The sequence below is a fragment of the Triplophysa dalaica genome, chromosome 16 (assembly GCF_015846415.1).
Source record: "Triplophysa dalaica isolate WHDGS20190420 chromosome 16, ASM1584641v1, whole genome shotgun sequence".
NCBI classification, from domain to species: Eukaryota; Metazoa; Chordata; class Actinopteri; order Cypriniformes; family Nemacheilidae; genus Triplophysa; species Triplophysa dalaica.
Window position 1 is genome coordinate 15579495 of NC_079557.1, and position 17963 is coordinate 15597457.

The 17963-nt window shown below is 38.6% G+C and overlaps 1 protein-coding gene across 3 annotated transcripts in view; it reads left to right on the forward strand.

Annotated features, from left to right (window-relative positions):
* The window catches only part of med12 (mediator complex subunit 12), a 34725-nt gene that overhangs the window by 2597 nt on the left and 14165 nt on the right, over positions 1–17963 (forward strand). For 2 of the 3 annotated variants that reach the window (XM_056769639.1, XM_056769641.1), the window contains exons 6-26: positions 2376–2486; positions 2753–3025; positions 3127–3273; positions 3350–3449; positions 3537–3673; positions 5417–5548; positions 5657–5783; positions 5900–6129; positions 6217–6276; positions 6372–6548; positions 7441–7585; positions 9084–9202; positions 9380–9523; positions 10626–10789; positions 10883–11014; positions 11100–11327; positions 11448–11592; positions 12258–12378; positions 13735–13845; positions 13984–14097; positions 14365–14498. In XM_056769639.1, coding sequence (XP_056625617.1) covers positions 2376–2486; positions 2753–3025; positions 3127–3273; positions 3350–3449; positions 3537–3673; positions 5417–5548; positions 5657–5783; positions 5900–6129; positions 6217–6276; positions 6372–6548; positions 7441–7585; positions 9084–9202; positions 9380–9523; positions 10626–10789; positions 10883–11014; positions 11100–11327; positions 11448–11592; positions 12258–12378; positions 13735–13845; positions 13984–14097; positions 14365–14498 — 3051 coding nt within the window. The remainder of the gene's footprint in view (positions 1–2375; positions 2487–2752; positions 3026–3126; positions 3274–3349; positions 3450–3536; positions 3674–5416; positions 5549–5656; positions 5784–5899; positions 6130–6216; positions 6277–6371; positions 6549–7440; positions 7586–9083; positions 9203–9379; positions 9524–10625; positions 10790–10882; positions 11015–11099; positions 11328–11447; positions 11593–12257; positions 12379–13734; positions 13846–13983; positions 14098–14364; positions 14499–17963) is intronic. The other variant, XM_056769640.1, reaches the window with a different exon arrangement.

Below are 17963 nucleotides of genomic sequence, written 5' to 3' on the forward strand. Positions count from 1 at the left end.
AGTGTAGCGGAGGTCTGCTAGTGCATTTGCAAACGTCAGATCAAGTTTTTGACAACGGACCAATTAGCAGAACGGTTATATTAACAATAATTACAGAAGCGTTAGTTTTACCTTTTTAAATTGGACCCAAGTTGGATAATAAAACAAGCAGATTGACCAGGAGATATTTACAAGCAGGACTTCAAAAGAAGTGTAGAAGTGTTTGAGAGGTATGCGCCCACACATACAATATCAGTGTAATGCACAGAACAGTTTTCACAGCCGATGTTAAAGTCATGGAAGCTTTTATTTGACCATAGGTTCTCTTTGAATGTGTGTAGCTGAATTCTTATTACCAGCTGTAGGACTGTGATGAAAGTGAAAGTAATTAATTGTGTAGCTCAGTCAAATGTATGATGTACAATCTCTGATAACCAAACGCTACTCCAGTGGCTCTTCTCTAAGGAAGGCCTCACCCCTGTTTTGGCGTATTCCTTTGGGCGGAGGTTTTTCAAAAACTCTGAAGTGACATCATTTACCTGGGGAGTAAAGGGCTGTAGTCCGATTCCAGACGTTCTTTGTAGCCCTTGAAAAGCGAATTCTGTTAAAGACAATATCTCACTTGGCATTGAACTTTGAGCTGATTTTTGCAGATATTGTTTATGCTCTAACAGCAACATACACACTAACTAAAGTTTGAAGTTTGGCATCACTGGGAAGGGCAGCTTTAAATGTAACCGAACTACAGGACTCATTCAACAAATAGTTTATTTAATACAGATATTTTGTTGTAAAATAATTGTACAAATTAATATTAACACAAATGAAATAACATACAAATAGTTATATTATTAGCCAAACACAAACCGGAAGTTAATTGGGGGTCAGGCATGAGAGCCTGAAATGGTCTATAGGGATTGTGGGCTATCCAACGTTTATCTTACTTGCATTTATTTTGTCGTAAGGAAAAAATCGGAAGATTTGTAACTTAATTATTAACAGGTTAGTTCTGGTCCATGGTTCTGATTGGTTGTGCAGTGTTCTAAGCCGATGTAAAATTCTGATAAATGTACAACTGACAGCATTACATGAGTGTTACTGCGCCACTTTATGATGCTGCGTCTGTGTCTCTTGGTTCTGTTTGGCGGAACAGTAATATTTTTTTATATTATCATCACATTTTATTTGCTGTGTTATATTTGATGAAACCTTGCTACATATCTGGAATAACCTTTATATAAAAACAGTTAGCCATGTGAAGCCTTGATTTGCACTTTATCTATTAACGCTGTTGGTTTCAGAGGCATCAACAACAAGACAAACGTTTTGTGGCCCAAACTTAACTTCTGGTAGACTTCCGCAAAGAATCAATAACTGTTGAGTAGTTTAATTTAATACAACTAATATTTGGATTCATATTAATATAAAATTATTTTTTATAGTGTAACCAAACACATAACGGAAGTTTACAATGTCTCTGTCTATAAAATTACTGTAAACCATTGCTTCTTGGGACATTATTATGTTACAGGTACAACGTTATCCATCTTATTCATTTTGTTATAAAGTCTATGTTTAATATAACCAAGTTTGTCATAGTACTAGGTTATTGTTGTTGTGTCTTTGTTAAAAATTATGATTAATAATAAACAAATAATTTATTTTAAAAGAAGGGGGAAATCAGTCTTTTATTTATGAGTTTCAATTCGGATATTCCAATATCATAAGTCTAATTCGTTTTCTCAATGTACTGTTTAAGATAAGCAGGTTTGTCATAGTACTGATTTTATTGTTGTGGCGGATTTAATTGATAGTGATAGTAAACCAAAAAATTCTGTCATCATTTACTCACCCTCTTGTCATTTCAAACTTGTATGACTTTATTTCATTCGCAGAATGCAAAAGGAGATATTTAAAATAATTTTGTTAACCGGCACCCATTGAATTGTATTGCTTTTGTGTCCATACAATAGAAGTGAATGGGTACCAGCATTGTTCGTTTACGGACTTTCTACAAAGTATCTTTTGTGTTCTGTTAAAGAAAGTCATACAGGTTTGAAATGACACAAGGCTGAGTAAATGATGACAGAATTTTCTTTTTCGCCCTTAAAGAAAAAACGAACAAACATTTATAAAGACCAAAGTGCTACAAATACTGAACATCATTGGCAAATATATTTTCTTGTGACACCAGTAAAACAGTTGGTGGGAAAGTCCCAAGCAAATCAAGTTGAGTATACTGTTTTTAGCTGTAATGCTAAATGGAATCTGCATTGTTCAAAGTTGTGAATGAATGTCCTCACTGCCAAAAATTATTGAAGTATTCCCAATTTGGCATTTGCATCCATCAAGTCTTCTTTTCTTATTTAGTATTTACTGAATTAACTTGTGTACAGGATGGGATGTTGGACAGACACGAGTTCCTCACCTGGGTGCTGGAGTGCTTTGAGAAGATAAGACCTGGAGAGGACGAGCTTCTCAGATTGCTTTTGCCTCTCCTGTTACAGGTCAGTTAATGCAGCGTGACCCTGTGATGACGTCTGACACCCCTGCAGAGCTGTCATGTCATGACTTTTTATTTTCACCACCCTGACTGCTTATAGCCCGTCTGTGAAGTCAAGAAAGCCTGGAGACATGCGTAATGTTTTGCCCTAAACCGTGTGCAGGAATTGCCAAAGAAAATGTCTCCATGCTAAGTCTGAGTCTAGAATTATATTGTTATTTTCTGTCTTGAGCTTGTTTGATGATTTCCATCTCCGTCTTTGTCATTCAGTACTCGGGGGAGTTTGTGCAGTCAGCCTATTTATCCCGGCGGCTGGCTTATTTCTGCACACGGCGCCTCAATTTGCTGCTGAGCGACGGCAGTCTCGGACCAGGTCCAGGTGGGCACCCAGCCCACGGCATTTCAGGACAGCAGGGGAATGCGCTGCCCCCCACCCCGACCTCCCAACCTGCAGGGGGAAACCAGCCCCAGACCCCCTTCACAGATTTTTACATATGCGCTCTGCACAGGCCAGTGGTGTTTGGGCTCAGCTGCATGCTGCAGGTGATATTGAAATAAGTCCAAATAAAAGAAATGTAAAAAGTCATCAGTTTCTTGGCATATTTTGACCACCTGACGATGGTTTTGCTGTGTTTTCTTTCTAGAGTATTGTGTTGTGTTGTCCCAGCGCTTTGGTTTGGCATTACTCTCTGACAGACAGTCGGATTAAGACCGGTTCACCGTTAGATCTCCTGCCCATTGCTCCCTCTAACCTGCCTATGCCTGGGGTCAATAGCACCTTCAACCAGCAGGTATAACCCGACCCTATTTTACATGATCAACTAGCATGTATGATGAACTGGTTTAAAGGAATGAGATCTGTTTCAGGTTCGAGCTAAAGTGAGAGAGATTGAAGAGCAGATTAAAGAGAGAGGACAGGCCGTGGAGTTCAGATGGTCATTTGACAAGTGTCAGGAAACAACAGCTGGTGAGCAGATGTGAAGGACTTGATCATCAAAACTGGTATGGCTTGTAATGGACGTAAACTGTGATGTGTTGTGTATGCATACAACAGGTTTTACCATCAGCCGTGTTCTGCATACGTTGGAGGTTTTGGATAACCACAGCTTTGAGAAGTCTGACTTTAGCAATTCACTGGACTCTCTTTATAACCGGATCTTTGGGTCGGGACAGAGCAAGGATGGACATGAGGTGCACAACTGTTTTGTTTTTGTGTTTGATCATAGTTTTTGGGACATATCAGAATAATCTGCTGCAATGTTTCCAAATTCATGAAAAGGGAAGCTTTTTTAAATGATTATTTCCAGGTTTGGAAAGTTGTGGGAATAAAATAGTAAGAAGGTTTATAATGAATGTTTCAGATAAAGCTACAAGCTGTAACTTTAACTGAAGTTGTAAATAGGTCATTCTCACGAAACCATTTAAACATCATGGCAGTAAATATAGCAAAATATTATAATAAACATAATTGTATTCTCCACAAAGTAGGGTTGTCACTGTACCATAAACATATCGCACGATACTATAGCAGTGGAAGTTACCAAGATACCAAGTGGATTTAGCATGCTATGTCATGTTCAGAATTGAAATCTACCAAAAAAAACTTTCCCTAATACACAGATCTTAATGATTTTTTTAAATTTACTATAGTCAACTATATTTCAACTGTACACTTCATTATTTTATAGGATTAACTATAGTAAATGGATAAATTGTAGCAAATACTGTAGCATAAGCTTGTGTGCACCCATTGCGAACAAAACACAGACATTTGACTCCGTTCCACTTGTCGCGTCTTTCATCTTTGAGCGCTGGGACCGCTCCATCTATCAGCTTCAAGTCCAAATCCAGCTTTATATCCTCCGTTTTATGCAACATTCCTCACCACAGTGCAGTGAACAAACAAACAAACAAGCACAACTGAAATTTGGGAACGCAGTGCTCTCTCTCTCTTGCTCCAGTTGGTTGATGTGTGCGCATGCTCCTTTTTCCGCTCTCCCTGTTTGACTTGTGGGCGTGCTCTTTCTTCTCCATCTGGCGGGTTGACAGGTGGGCATGCTGTTCCGGTAGAATCGTCCAATAAGGGACAAGTTGTTATGAAACTGGTTTTCTTGTTAGAAAAAAACCTATACGAACGCTGGGGGAGTGTATCGAGCACTGAAATACTACAATTCAAACATGAGAAGACATCACGTTTAACAGTGTAAAGCAGTCAGAATTCATGAAACATCTTTGCACATCCTCTTAAAATATACAAAACTATAAAAACCAGTAGGTGGCAGCAATTTTTACTCGGCAAGTGAATCATTCAACCAATTCGTTCAATACAACTGATTTATTCAAGAATGAAGCGTCTTGATAAATGACTCACTGAATCATTATCTCGTCCTAGTCTTTCATAACACGGATTCATTTAGGACAGAAACAATGCAGAAAGGCAGATGTAAGTGTTTAAATGAACGGTAATGTGCATATGCAACATAACTGACTGTACTACGGCACTACCATTTAAAAAACAGAGTGGCATCCCGGGTATTTTGAAGCTTCAGCATCGCTATGCTACCGTAGCACCGGTACAATGTGCAACCCTACAACAAAGCATAATTTTAACAGGAATCAATAATGTATTTTATTGCTTTTTCTGCTGGAATTCTCATTACCGTAACGTGTCCTGATGTTATGTGAGTGCATTATAGGTTGTAAGTTAAACAGTAAATTTAAATATTCTGAAAGAAAACATTTCAAATTGACATAATAAGACAGAAAGATAAGTATGTGAAGTAACCTCCAATGTCCTGTTTTGTATAAATATATAGAGCCTATAGAGAGGCAAAAGTTACGGATTGCACCTTTAAGCTTAGCTGTAATATATAACTTAGAAATCATTTTATGATCCTTCTCTGTATAAAATAAAAACACATTGTGTGTCTGTAGATGAGTCCTGACGATGATGCGGTGGTCACGCTGCTGTGTGAGTGGGCTGTATCTTGCAAGAGGTCAGGACCCCATCGAGCCATGGTGGTGGCCAAACTTCTGGAGAAGAGACAGACTGAAATCGAGGCGGAGGTGAAGCGCTAAATTAACATTCGCTTCTTTCACCCTAACATTGTTGAAATAAAACATTTAAAAAAGCTAGTTGCTGTTTGTCTGACGTTCGTCTTTGTGTGTTTGTAGAGATGTGGAGAATCAGAGGTTGTGGATGAGAAGGGCTCTGTATCATCAGGTTCTCTGTCCGCTGCCACTCTGCCTGTGTTTCAGGACGTGCTGCTGCAGTTTCTGGACACACAGGCACCTGTGCTCAGTAAGTTTATTTATCATCATCTGTAAGTGTTTGTAGATGCATCGTCATTCATATGCAGGCTGCTTTAGGGATGCAGATGAATGTTGTGATAACTCAATGTCTGTTTGTTTGTGAAGCTGAGCCTGGAAACGAGAGTGAGCGGGTGGAATTCTCAAATCTTGTGCTGCTCTTCTGCGAGCTCATCCGTCACGACGTCTTCTCCCACAACATCTACATGTGCACACTCATCTCCCGCGGCGATTTGTCCTCCGACTCTCATATGCCCCGGCCACGATCCCCTAGCGACGAGCCTTCTGACGAATCGGAGCGTAAAGAACAAGATGCAGGAAGCAGCGTTAAGATGGAGGCATGAAGCTAATTATGTTGTTGTGACATACTGGGATGTGGTTAATTGGTTAATGTGATCTTATGTCATTGTACCTACTTTTATTAGGATACTGGTCTGTCAGAGTCAATGGACATAGATCACAACTCCAGCGCTAATTTCGATGAGGTTGGAGACAGGATTTGAACATACTAATTTCTTTTGTGACATCTTAAGTAATGAAAGATTGTTTAAAACTGACTGTTTTCTACCTCAACCTTCAGCAGATGTTCTCCCCTCCAATGCACTGTGAGTCGAAGGGAAGCCCCTCCCCGGAGAAACCTACCCCAGAGCAGGAGAGCAAAAACACTGCCAAGGATAAGGGAATGGACCCTGCCTTCCCCCTGGTTTATGAGCAACCCCGCCACATACAGTATGCTACCCACTTCCCCATACCACAGGTAAGGTCTTTCAAAGCACTGATGGAAAATGTTTATTGATTTTGTTAATCATAAGCAATGTAAACTATCTAGCATTATGTGTGGGTCAGTTTAAAACCTGACAGCTCGATTAAAAAGTGTGTTCACGGCAAGACGACCTGAATAGGGCTGCCTAATCGTTTGCCGAATAAAAAAATTTGTTAGCAAAACATATGTAGGTTTACTGTGTATAATAATTATGTTTATTTAAATACACATAATATGATTATGTATAATTTTAAGAAAGAAATATATTTATATATAACAGAAGTTATATAAAAGTTTCTTAAATATATACATGCATTTGTGTGTTCTTATATACACATAATTATTATACACAGTACACCCCCAATTATTATATAAACAAACTTTTATTCTGCAAACGATAAGTCGTTACCAATCGTCGGTCAGCCCTAGATCTGGATGGCCAATCATTGATAAACAACGGATGAACAAAGTGCTTGTTTTTGTAAACAATGTTGTGGTGTCTGTGTAAACTACAAAAACGTGTATTTGTGAAAACAATGATGTACATGTTTCTTTACAGAGTGACATCACAAACTACGGGCCTTGCATGTGTAACAAAGTATATTGCAGTCTTTTTTTGATCATTTTCAAGGATCTGTCTGTACAGGGATCCTTTTGACAATATTGTTGTCTGTATGTGAAATGTTTCAGATATGCACTTTTATGCTCAAAAAAATAAGCGGCGCCATGCTATATTTTCATGTAAGCAGCATTTCTAGATGTATTGAGGTCATTCTATACCATTCTTTTCTGCAAATAAATTAAAATAGAAACAATATAATTTTGAAATGGTCTTGCGGCTGCATTTTGCATAAAGTATGCTAATCTTATTCTTTCGCTAAACTAGGAGGAGAGCGCAAGTCATGAGTGTAACCAGCGTCTGGTGGTTCTATATGGAGTCGGCAAACAGCGAGACGAGGCGCGACACACCATAAAGAAGATCACCAAAGACATCCTGAAAGTTCTTAACCGCAAGAGTACTGCAGAGACAGGTGCGCAGATGAGAAGCTGACCCTCACACACAAACCACATGTGTCTCACCTGCTCATTTAGTCATTGGACAGATTCGGTTTACTAACTGTATGACTCATTCTGTGAGAAGAGTAAATGGCTCTTTGATTTCACATTCATTGTTGTGGTATGTAGCACAAATCAGTTTGTGGTCAATGCCTTGATTACTCATAAACACTTATTTTGCGTCACCTTTTACTTATTTTTGGAGGGACATTTGATGGTATGTTTCTTTGTAAGGACTTTTCATCATTAAAGGAAAAGTTCATCTCCAAATCAAAATTGTGTTATTTTTTAGTCACCCATGTTAAGACCTCCCGGCGTCTTCGGTACACAAATAAAGATATTTTTGGTGACATCCGAGAGATTTCCAGGCCTCCACATAGACATCATGGTTGTAGTTGTTGTCAATGTCCAGAAAAGTAATAAAGACATTGTTAAATTGGTCAATCCGCTCAATGTGGTTCAATTGAATTTTTTTGAAGCAACAAAAATAAACCAAAGTAACCACTTTAATGAATATATTCTCCTCTGTCTTGTCAGTCTATAGTGCATGTTTAAGAGAGCACGTCGACGCATGTGCATTCAGTGGGGGGCAGAAAAAGTGCAAGTGTTCCTCCATATTGAAATTATCAGACATTTTGCGAAGATCAGCTTATATACAGCATGTGTTTGCTTGTAAACACAGAGTTGTGCTTCCCGGGTTGTCAGTCAGAACGCCGGCGTCTGCCCACACCTAATTCACATGCATCTTTTGTACAATGTTTTTTGTACTTTTCTGGACCTTGACAACAACTATAACCATGATGTCTATGAGGAGGCCTGGAAATCTCTCGGATGTCACTTAAAAATATCCTTATATGTGTTCCGACTACACTGGGAGCTCTTAAAACATGTTAAACGACATGTGGGTGAGTAGAAAATAACACGATTTTGAGATGAACTTTTCCTTGAATGTTCGATGTTTCATTATTCTCTTCCTCTCTCTATGTTCATCTCCCCTTCACTTCTAACATCGTAGTGCTGAACCTCTATTGGCTTCACTGAATATTCATTGCCGAAGCCCAATTTCAATACTAATAGCCATCATTGACTCATTATATTCCAGCTTGGCTGTCGACCCCGGTCAGAAAGAGCAACCTCGCATTTGCATTACGCTTAATGGAAGTGTAATTGAACATCTCATTATTTCACTCGACTGAGCTCTGCCGTGGTCTTGACATTAAACGGTTATTACAATTTCAAGCACAGCACAGAACACTGATCCTTCGCCCCGTGGCGGTTCTATGTGTGAATAAGTCACCCGTCTGGGCAGTTTTCATTGAAAAAGTCATTTGACTGACAGTGACCTCACCAGAGGACTGATGGCCGGGGATTCAGGGCACCTGGATATAATGATGTTTCATCTTGCTGAAATCCTGTTCGCTTTCCGGTGTGCCGTTTATTTACTGTCCAGTTGATTATTTTGTTTGTCCGCAGGAGGTGAGGAAGGCCAGAAGAGGAAGAAGAGTAAACCAGAAGCTTTCCCCACCGCCGAAGACATCTTCTCTAAATTCCAGCATCTCTCACACTTTGATCAGCATCAGGTCACCTCCCAGGTCAGTACAGCACACATTCATCAACCGCTGGTGCTTGCTCATCTTTGTGACCTTGGATGTATAATGCCATTAAAGGGGCAATGTCTAAGTTTGTTTTCATGTTTCTTGCCTCAGATGTCTTTTTTCAGAAGACTTGACTGATTTGTGTAAGTATTTCTGTATCTTTGCTTGTGACAGGTGTCCAGGAATGTTCTAGAACAGATCACCAGCTTTGCCTTAGGGATGTCCTATCACCTGCCACTGGTTCAACACATCCAGTTTATCTTTGATCTCATGGAATACTCTCTCAACATAAGTGGCCTAATTGACTTTGCCATACAGGTATCTTGAAGTGTTGTCTGTTGATGTCTATTTGGATTCCTATACATGAAATAATTCAGAATACTAAGGATGTACAGATAGGATTTTTTTGATACCAATATTACTACAGGCCAGTTTTGATACTGTAGCTATTGCAAATAAAAACCATGGTGGTTTTACTGTAATCTATAGGTTTTTGAAGCTCATTGCTTTAATGTATAATATGTTTTTGCGGATGGCTGACAAACTATTTTGTATAGATTTGATTTTTATTTATTTATTCAATTATTTTCCTATAGAAAATGACTGGAATATGCCATAGACGTTATATAACTTTAACACAGTAATTTATCAATTATTATAACTTTATACCTTCACACTTTAGTCGATATTGTCAAAAGTCGCCTGATAAATACCGGCAGCAGATACATTGCTTCATGTCTAGATTTCGCTATTAAGCCGCGTTCACGCTTGACTTTTCCCTCCCTTGGATTTTTTTTCATACGCATGCGATGCGACAAACCGGAAACACAAGCCCTTCCAATGGTATTTCTCTCGGTAAAGAAATGTAAAAAATGGAGAAATCGCGTCCGCTAATTTTTCCGTACAACCAGACGATCTTGGCATGCTCAAAGTCAAGACTTACCGCGGCTTTAGTTTTATTATTTAGAATTTGGGGCTGTCAAAGATTAATCGCGATTAGACTGCATCAAGAATTGAAGACAGTTTACAAAATATATGTCTGTGTACTGTGCATATTAATTTTGTATTTATTAAAACATATAGATATATGCATACATTTTGAAAAAAGATCAAATAAAATAGATATTGATAAATATTTGTGTATAATCTAAATGATTGATAAATATAAATAAATACATGTAAATATTTATGTGTATGTGTTAATAAATACACACAATATATAAATACACAGACATATATTATTTAAACCCAAACTTTTATAATGGATGTGAGTCATTGTTTGACAGCCGTATTTGGAATACTAATGTAGTTGTATGTTAGTCTTTTTTAATAAAATAATATTTCAAATATATAAACCAAATTATGTGAACGTGAAATTTGTGTGTATATTGATGTGTAACTAGTATGTTTTGTCATGTAGCTGCTGAATGAATTGAGTCTGGTGGAGGCAGAACTCTTGTTGAAATCTTCTAACCTGGCGGGCAGTTACACTACAGGACTCTGTTTATGTATCGTGGCCGTTCTACGGCGATACCACTCCTGCCTCATCCTCAACCCTGACCAGACCGCACAAGTCTTTGATGGGTGCGCCACCTAAATCCTTGCATTTAAAGGACAGTTATGATGTATGTTGTCTGGTCAGGTCTCTGATGTTAAAGCATTCTTTTTGTCTGGCAGGTTACGGATTGTAGTCAAGTCCGGCGTGAACCCTGCAGACTGTTCTTCAGCTGAACGCTGTATCCTGGCCTATCTGTATGACCTCTATACCTCCTGCAGTCACCTGAAGAGCAAGTTTGGAGAGATTTTCAGGTAGAGACACAGAACATCTCTGTCAGTCATGGAAATGTTGGTATTAAGATTGGTCAATAATGGTTTTCGGTGTAAACTCCCGCAGCGAGTTCTGCTCAAAGGTGAAGAACTCCATCTACTGGAACATCGACCCGTCAGACTCAAACATGTTGTGGGATCAGGCGTTTATGATTGATGCCATCGCTAACCCGACCGCACATAATCTCAACCACTCTATGGTGGGAAAGATCCTCAATGACAGCCCGGCCAACCGATACAGCTTTGTTTGTAATGTGCTTATGGACGTCTGCGTTGACCACCGCGATCCTGAACGGTCCGTTTTCATTTCATACATATTTTTATCAACTCAGAATTCTTTTTTTAGCATCTTTTTAGCATCAAGAGGCAGCACCTGTTTTTGTGTGGCTAGTAAGCGCTGTGTGGTTTGTTTCAGGGTGAATGATATCGGTATCCTGTGTGCGGAGCTGACGGCGTACTGTCGGTCTCTCAGTGCCGAGTGGCTGGGCGTTCTCAAAGCTCTCTGCTGTTCCTCAAACAATGGCAACTGCGGCTTCAACGATCTGCTCTGCAATGTTGATGTGAGTCCACACCTTCCATGCGTTGTTTCTAGGATCTGCTCCAAATATAAACGTATTTAATATTGTGCAGCTTTAAACCTGATAATTTATTATGCATTTACTTATACATTTATTTTTGTGAGAATATTTTGTGTAAATATTCTACTTAGTTATTCACATCATTATAGAATGTCTGGTAGTGCTTACACATCAGCTTGATGCGTTGCATCATCATTCTGGCTGTCCTGACCGCACCACACTGCAAAAAAATGACATTGGAAAAAGACCAAGTGTCTTTTTCTTGTTTTGTAGTTCAAATATCTAAACATTTTTAAATCAAAATACAGTTTACGGTCAAAACAAGCAAAAAATCTGTCCAAATATAAAATAAAATAAATAAACTTGAATTTAGTTTGACCTATTTCTCACAAACCTAATTCAAGTAAATTTTTCTTACCCCATGGACAAATCTTTTTGCTTATTTTCACTTAACTTTCTTAATTCTTACATTCTTTCTCATTATCTTAATATCTTAGAAAATCACTTTTTTTGTCAAGTAATTGTATATTGATCAAAGAAGTTTTAGATATTTTCACTAAAAACAACACCAAATGCTTGGTAAAAATGTCTTGCACTGCAAAAAATAACATTCTTACTAAGTGTCGATTCTTGTTTCATTGGGACAGGTGAGCGACCTGTCTTTTCACGACTCCCTGGCGACGTTCGTCGCCATCCTGATAGCTCGCCAGTGTTTGCTACTGGAAGATCTGGTGCGCTGCGTGGCCATCCCCTCCCTCCTGAACGCAGGTACGACTCTCTGATCACAGAGCTTTTCATGCCCCGGCATTCCACACACACCTGCCATAAACCGCACAATCATCAGCCAATTCTGTGTTTTGCTTGGAAACGGCTATTTTGTTTTCACACTTGCCTCATATAGTTCAAATTCAATAGTAGCTGCCTGAGTGTTTGATGTCTGGCCACACCGGGCAGCTCCATCTTTAGCCTCACAAGTGTGTGTGCGGCACTCGCTGTCTCTGATTGGGAGAGATGCAAGGCATTCAGAAGTGACAGGCAGAAGGGTATGTGTGCATATATTGAGAAAAGGTTCAACATAGCGTGACCACTCTGTATTTACGTGAGTAGACGTATGTTTCGCAATTAATTTATCATTTGGTGACAGCCACATTACATTTATGCTTAAACAAATAGTTACATTTGAAATGTATTTGATATAATCTAATATAATTGATTTATGTCACTTTAAACCCGTATGACATCTATAGATGGCATAGGAAGATGTAGGCCTCTCACAGTATGTCCAAAGTACTCCATACACCAAAAGTTAATGACAAAGCGGGAAAAAGGAACTTTATGCACCGAATGCATAATGTTCTGAAGCGATACATTTTGATTGAGGAAAAGAAAAACACTTCATTGTAAAATTTCAGGTATTTAAAAGAATATTCCAGTTGTCACTTTCTGAAAATTCTTGACATTTCTGTAGCACAGAGAAGGTGGGATGAGGCGATGACGGGTGACTATGCCTGGAACTTGGTTTGTGATGACCAAAAATGATCAAATGTACACTTCTGAAGTTTTGGACGACTCATTTTTTGTTATGCTACTGTTATGCTAAACTTTTGTATTAAGCTCAGTGTAATGCCAGTACCTTGTTATTTCTGTGTACGACTAATAATACCGTATTGTATAAATGTGTGATTTTTTTTTTTTTTTGTTGCATTTTTGTGATTACAGTCGTATGTGTTTTTCTATTAAGCATGTTAAACTTCATAAAAGTTTTTAATTTATTTTACATTTTGTTATTCGCTGAAAATAGCTGTAGCTATTTATTTAATTCTGGACATTCTGGAGTCATTGATGACAGAAGTTTTGTTTTTTAGGTGAAAGATTGATTTATAGACTCCTTCAAATAACGTCGTCTGTTGTTTGTTTGTGCGGCTCCTTTGAGTCACAGGTGGTCCGTCGGGTGGTCTACAGTACTCTCGAGTATTCACTTCATTCTGTTCATACTGTGTTCACACAGCTGTGAGCCAGACCTGATAGGGTCATGTTCTGAGGCTTGTGCCTTTTATGAAACGGGAGACTGGATATGGCTGGTTTGTCACATGTTTGTTTGTGTGTGTGTGTGTGTGTGTGCAGCCTGTAGCGAACAGGATTCTGAACCTGGAGCCAGATTGACCTGTAGGATCCTGCTTCATCTGTTCAGAACCCCACAGCGTAACCCCTGTCCTCAAGATGGCACCAAATCAGGTAAAACTATTCCCTACACAACCCACGTAGATGAATTAAACATTCAACCTAACCACAATTCAAGAGTAAAACAATGTTTAAGGCCTTCACGTCATTTTTATAAATGTCCAGAGATGAGATTGGTGCGTCTGTCCGCAGATAAATCCAGAGTGGGCATCAGGTCATCTTGTGATCGCCACCTGCTGGCCGCCTCTCAGAACAGCATAGTGGTGGGAGCAGTTTTTGCAGTTTTGAAAGCTGTTTTCATGCTGGGTAAGATGGATTGTTGTTATTTTAGTTATTTAATTACTCCCTTCATTCCACACTCGCGTTTGATATTGTTTGGGATTCCTAGTGGCGAAAATTGTGTATTGTGCCTTGTATACTTACGTATTTTCTTTTTTATAAGTATGGTCTTCATTTTTTGTTAGAATAAAACAGACAATAAAAGAAATCCAGAGAAATGTGACTTGTAGAGAAGGGGATCCAACTGACAATATGACATCATCATTGGCAATTTCTTTGTTTTTTTCTTTTTAGGAGATGCTGAGCTAAAGGGTTCCGGGTTCTCCCACCCTGCCGGCCTGGATGACATCGGAGGCCGTAATGTGTCTATTGAAACAGCCAGTCTAGTTGTTTATGCCAAGTATGTGCTGAAGAGCATCTGTCAACAGGTAAATATTCAACCATTAGACTCTTTCTCGTAGTCATTTTAGAAATCCTAATTCACATGAAAACTAAGTATTCATGTTTAAAATAGAGGATGTGACCTCGCGTGACCAAGCATGACACATTTTTCTATTATATTTCTTAGGGATGTAAGGATTCACTTAGCTCACGGTGCGTTACACAATTTATTTTTACAAAATGAGTTGAGACAAATTAGAACTGCCTTTTAGTTATTTACCAAATGCTTCACATTTCTTTGTAAAATAAAAATATCAAATGCCAAATAACAAAACCTCAAATAAAAATGCAAATCAAATTCAAAATTAAATATAGCTGCAAGCAGCAATCATCGGGTTCGAGCAGTCTAAGGGGACAAAGGTCGACTGCCTTCGCTGACTACGGTCAGGAATTGCACCATAACACATCCGCAACGGATGACACTTACCTATTACCAGAAAAAAATGAAAGAAATGGTCAGCAACGGTTAATACAGACCACGCATGCTTACACTCATATGCAAAAACAGGTGTAAACCGATAATACCTAAGGGACGAGTGAAATGAACCAATTCTCATGTCTCTACGATGTTCAGTCCCAGAGATATAGGTCTAGCCTAATGGTTGCTAAGTTAAGTTTAGTTGCTATGGATGTGGCATGGCACCTGCCATACATTATGATAGACGTGTATAAAAAAGCTTAAGGCTTAAAGCTGCAGTATGTAACCTTGGTATTTGACCACAAGAGGGCGCATTTCCAACAATAACAAAGGCGAAGCTTGATGACGCTATGAAGCAGGTGACGATGGGATGTCGTTTTAAATGCGTTTTCGCCATAGCGATGTATCTAAATTGGATAAACGAATCATGATCACGGATGAGGTAATTTATTTGTTTTTGTATTACCTGTATATCTGATCGTATTATTTTATGTCATCATAATTAATGAACTGCAAGGAACGTGAAATGTTATGCTATATTATCCCGTTACAACTTACAGCTATTTGTTAAATGATTTGTTGGGTTAATGTTGTGCAGTGTTACGTGTTTATGGTTAATGCCGTGTTGTTTAACGTGCTCAAACCAATCGTTCTAAAATAAATAATTGATTTGCTTACCTGTCTATCAATACACTCGTGAGAGCAGAGTCTCTGTCAAGTCCAAGATTGTCGCGCAGCTCTCTCCATCTCGAAAACGCCTGGCCGATATTTATCCTGGTTTTATTCCTCCGTTTGTCACACAGTCTGCGTGTATCCAAATATGGACGCTTCCGTTTTACTGGCACTTCAATACTCGCCAAAGAGTAATCCTGATCCATAAAAACCACTTCCGCATTTGACCATGTGATATTCTGGTCTACACCGGAACAAAGTATAGAGCGGACATTGCGTCACTGAGAGGCGACATTTCTTTTCCGGGACGGCCAGTTATTTAAAATCGGAATTTCTCTGAAATAAAAAATCTTTAGAGACTTTTGAAATATTGTAAGTACACAACTGGAGGAAATATATCACACTGTGCAAGTTATTTTCTGAAATTTTATTACAAAATGATTACATACTGGAGCTTTAAGGCAAGGAGCATCTTAAATAGATACATTGATTCGCATTCATAATAGTCTAGAATGCCGTGCCATTTAAATTGTGTTTATTTTGTACACACACCACACATAATACAGTATATCCCATTTTGATGTAAGGTTTGAACTTCAGAAAGTCATGTTTCCCATGTCTGAATGCCTAAATGCATTGAGTTGCTGCCATGTGACTGGCTTAGTAGCAATTTGGGTTTACATGCAATCAAACTGGTTTTATCTAATAAAGGTGTGTTGTGTATATATATATATATATATATATATATATATATATATATATCAACACAGCATCATAAAAGCAGCCAGACATGTGCTATATTTATAGATGTGTAAATATGGAGCAACGTTTAATGTGTAATACATTTTATTTCTAACACTGTCTTCCTGTGAGACACATTTCATTCCACAAACATGCACAGTCTCGATCACACACGACACACAGAACTAGACAGTACATGCACACTCTTATTATACAGAGACATAATATCCATAAATAGACACAGACACACACACACACACACAAACACAGAATATGAAATACATGCACACGTATGCACATATAATACACACTGCAGTGCAGAAGACTGCAAGGCGTTACAGTGAACACAGCCGCAAGAATAATTTTTAAAAGCTACATGCATTGTGATCTGGTGACTCTAAAAAAGCCATTGAAATGAATTATATTTCACTTTTTTGTCTGTTATGAAGGCATGCCTCTTACAATGACCTACACATTTTGCATGCTTGTTTTGTGTCATAATATTTACAATAGTACTTACTGAAAAGTCAGTTGGAATATTTCTTACGGAGCAGCAAGCTTTCAGGTAGACTTTTGAGGTTAATATAATAAAGGACCTGTTATGGTCACATTTATGAAAAAGTTCAAAATGTCTTTGATAATTAGTTATGTAGAGAGTCCAGAGAATTGTACTGTGGTGAAAATTTTGAAATTCCTTGAAAGACCTAAAATTAGTATGCTAAAGTACGTCTTTAACATCATCACTGATAACTTGCGAACCATTTGATTGACATCAATGGATAAAGAGGAAAAGTGTTCAGAATGAGGAGAGCTATAGATATGTTATCATTAGTTTGTGTAAATGACAAATGATACGTGATACACAATTGTTTAAGCAAAGAAATACATTTCAATTTTACCATTTTTACTGTTATAGCGCCACCTAGTGTCCAAGCGCCAAGTTCTCTTGTATGTGACCTTGGAGTGATGGTATACACATATTTCCCGATCCCCATGATAATATGTTTAGCCGTTCTGGATTTATGGCCATTTAAATGTGATAGGCTCCGCCCATTTTTTAATTTTCAAACGGTTGCGTAGTTATAGCCCTTTTCGAGTTATTTGCTATTATAGCGCCACCTAGTGGCCAAACACCAAGTTTTTTTTATTGTGACCCGGACTGAGGGTCTACACATATGGTCTAAGCCCCTGGAAGATATCTCAAACCGTTCTCTAGGTATAGCCATTTTAATGAAATAGGCTACTTCCGGGTTTGACGTTTTGATGCCCCCTAGCGACCCTGAATCGAAATTTCAACTTTTTTTCAATGAATATTTACATTCACACTCCAAAGAATTTATCAGTGTTGGTTTGGTTCCGATCGGGCAAAAATCCAGGGACTAGTTCATTGCATACCGTAAATGAAATCGGAGATATACGTTTTTTAAGATTTGAGCCAATGATTACAATGATATAAAACACTTGGGTGTGCGACAAACGGTTTAGGAGTAACGAGCCCAAACGCGTTCAGCATCGCTGTAGCGCCACCTATGGGCCGATTTGGCTGGGTCACTGTATCTGAGTAGCCTGCACAGATACAACCAACTGACCAAGCCTCGAGTTTCTACGACTTACGGTTTGG